The sequence below is a fragment of the Neopelma chrysocephalum genome, unplaced genomic scaffold (assembly GCF_003984885.1).
Source record: "Neopelma chrysocephalum unplaced genomic scaffold, ASM398488v2 Primary Assembly neopelma1_97128, whole genome shotgun sequence".
NCBI classification, from domain to species: Eukaryota; Metazoa; Chordata; class Aves; order Passeriformes; family Pipridae; genus Neopelma; species Neopelma chrysocephalum.
The window spans coordinates 5,105-6,762 of NW_020925769.1; the positions used below are offsets into that span (position 1 = coordinate 5,105).

Consider the following 1,658-nt stretch of genomic DNA (forward strand, 5'->3'; position numbering starts at 1 on the left):
GGGGTCAGTTTGGGGTGCCAGGGGCAGTTCAGGGCGCCCAGGGGTCAGTTTGGGGTGCCCGGGGGTCAGTTTTGGGGGCTCACCAGGCCGTGCTCGTCGAAGGCGCCGGCGCAGAGCTCCTGGTAGAGCCGGGGGTCGAGGGGCAGCTCCTCGTCCGAGAGGCTCTCGGGGGGCCCCGGCCCCAGCTGCGCCTTCAGCAGCTCCAGGTCCCCCTCGCGCCCCCGCGCCAGCTGGGGGGGGGTCAGCACCGCCAGGGACCCCCAGGACCCCCCCCCGGCACCCTCGGGACCCCCCCATGGCACTCTCAGGACCCCCAAGGAGCCCCTTATCAGCTGGGGGGGTTCAGCACCACCAGGGACCCCCAGGACCCCCCCATGGTACCCCCGGGACCCCCCCATGGCACTCCCAGGACCCCTTATCAGCTGGGGGGGGTTCAGCACCACCAGTGACCCCCCATGGCATCCCTGGGACCCCCTGATGGCACCTCCAGGACCCCCTTATCAGCTCGATGGGGGTCAGCACTGCCAGGGACCCCCCGGCCCCCTCAGAACCCCCCAAAGGCACTCCCTTATCTGCTGGGGGGGGTCAACACCACAACAGACCCCCCGGGACCGCCCCACAGCACCCTGGGACCACCCCACAGCACCCCCTCACACCAGCTGGGGGGGTCAGCACCTATCCGGGCACCAGCACCCCCACCCCAGGGACCCCCCCACACCACCCCCAGCCTGGGGGCCCACGAGACCCCCCCTCACCCCAAGGGGATCCCAGATTTTGGGGCACCCCCACCCTCCGTCCCCCAGCTCATCCCCCTCCCATCCAGACCCCCCCGGCCCCGGGGCCCCGGTGACTCACCGAGGTGGGGAAGTACTTGTAGGACTCCTGTGGGGACACAGTGGGGACACGTCAGGGACACGGGACAGGGTGGCAGAGGGACACGGAACACGTCAGGGACATGGGGTAAGGTGACACAGGGACACGGGACGCGTCGGGGACACGTCAGGGACACGGGATGAGGTGACACAGGGACACGTCAGAGACACAGTGACAGGGAACCGGACTGGGGACACGCTGGGGACACACTGGAGCCACCCCAACCCCCTCCCCCAGGACCCCCAAACCCCACAGACCCTGAGCACACACCAAAGACACGCCAAGCACACGCAGACAACACAGGAAGGACTCACCCCACGCCGAGGCCACGCTCAGCACACGTCACGCACACGCTGACCCTGTGACCACACCGAGGTCACGCCAACATCACATCAGCACCAAACCAAGGTCACACTGAGCACACGCTTCGGCCACACAACAACCACACCAAGCACACGCCAAGGACACGTTACACACGTGCTCAGCACACGCCGGCCCCACCTGCAGCGCTCGCCCCACACCAAGCACCCGCTGGGCCCACACTGAGGACGCGCTGAGGACACACGAAGGACACGCCAAGCACACGCCAAGCCCACGCCAAGCCCTGCTCACCCGGGCCCGCAGCTGGCACTGCCGCAGGCGACACTTCTGGCGGATCTTGTTGGGGCCCCCGAACTTCTTCATGTCCCGGCAGAAATCGCACTGCCCGCAGTCCTCGGGGCGCCGGCAGGCCTCGCACTCCCCACACATGCGGGCCGAGCGCTTGATCTGGGGGGGTCACACAC

The 1,658-nt window shown here is 68.8% G+C and overlaps 1 protein-coding gene across 1 annotated transcript in view; it reads right to left on the bottom strand.

Annotated features, from left to right (window-relative positions):
- The window catches only part of CXXC1 (CXXC finger protein 1), an 8,357-nt gene that overhangs the window by 4,842 nt on the left and 1,857 nt on the right, over positions 1–1,658 (bottom strand). The window contains exons 5-7 of the mRNA XM_027671712.1: positions 1,486–1,641; positions 856–882; positions 84–230 (exon numbers count right to left, since the gene is read on the bottom strand). Coding sequence (XP_027527513.1) covers positions 84–230; positions 856–882; positions 1,486–1,641 — 330 coding nt within the window. The remainder of the gene's footprint in view (positions 1–83; positions 231–855; positions 883–1,485; positions 1,642–1,658) is intronic.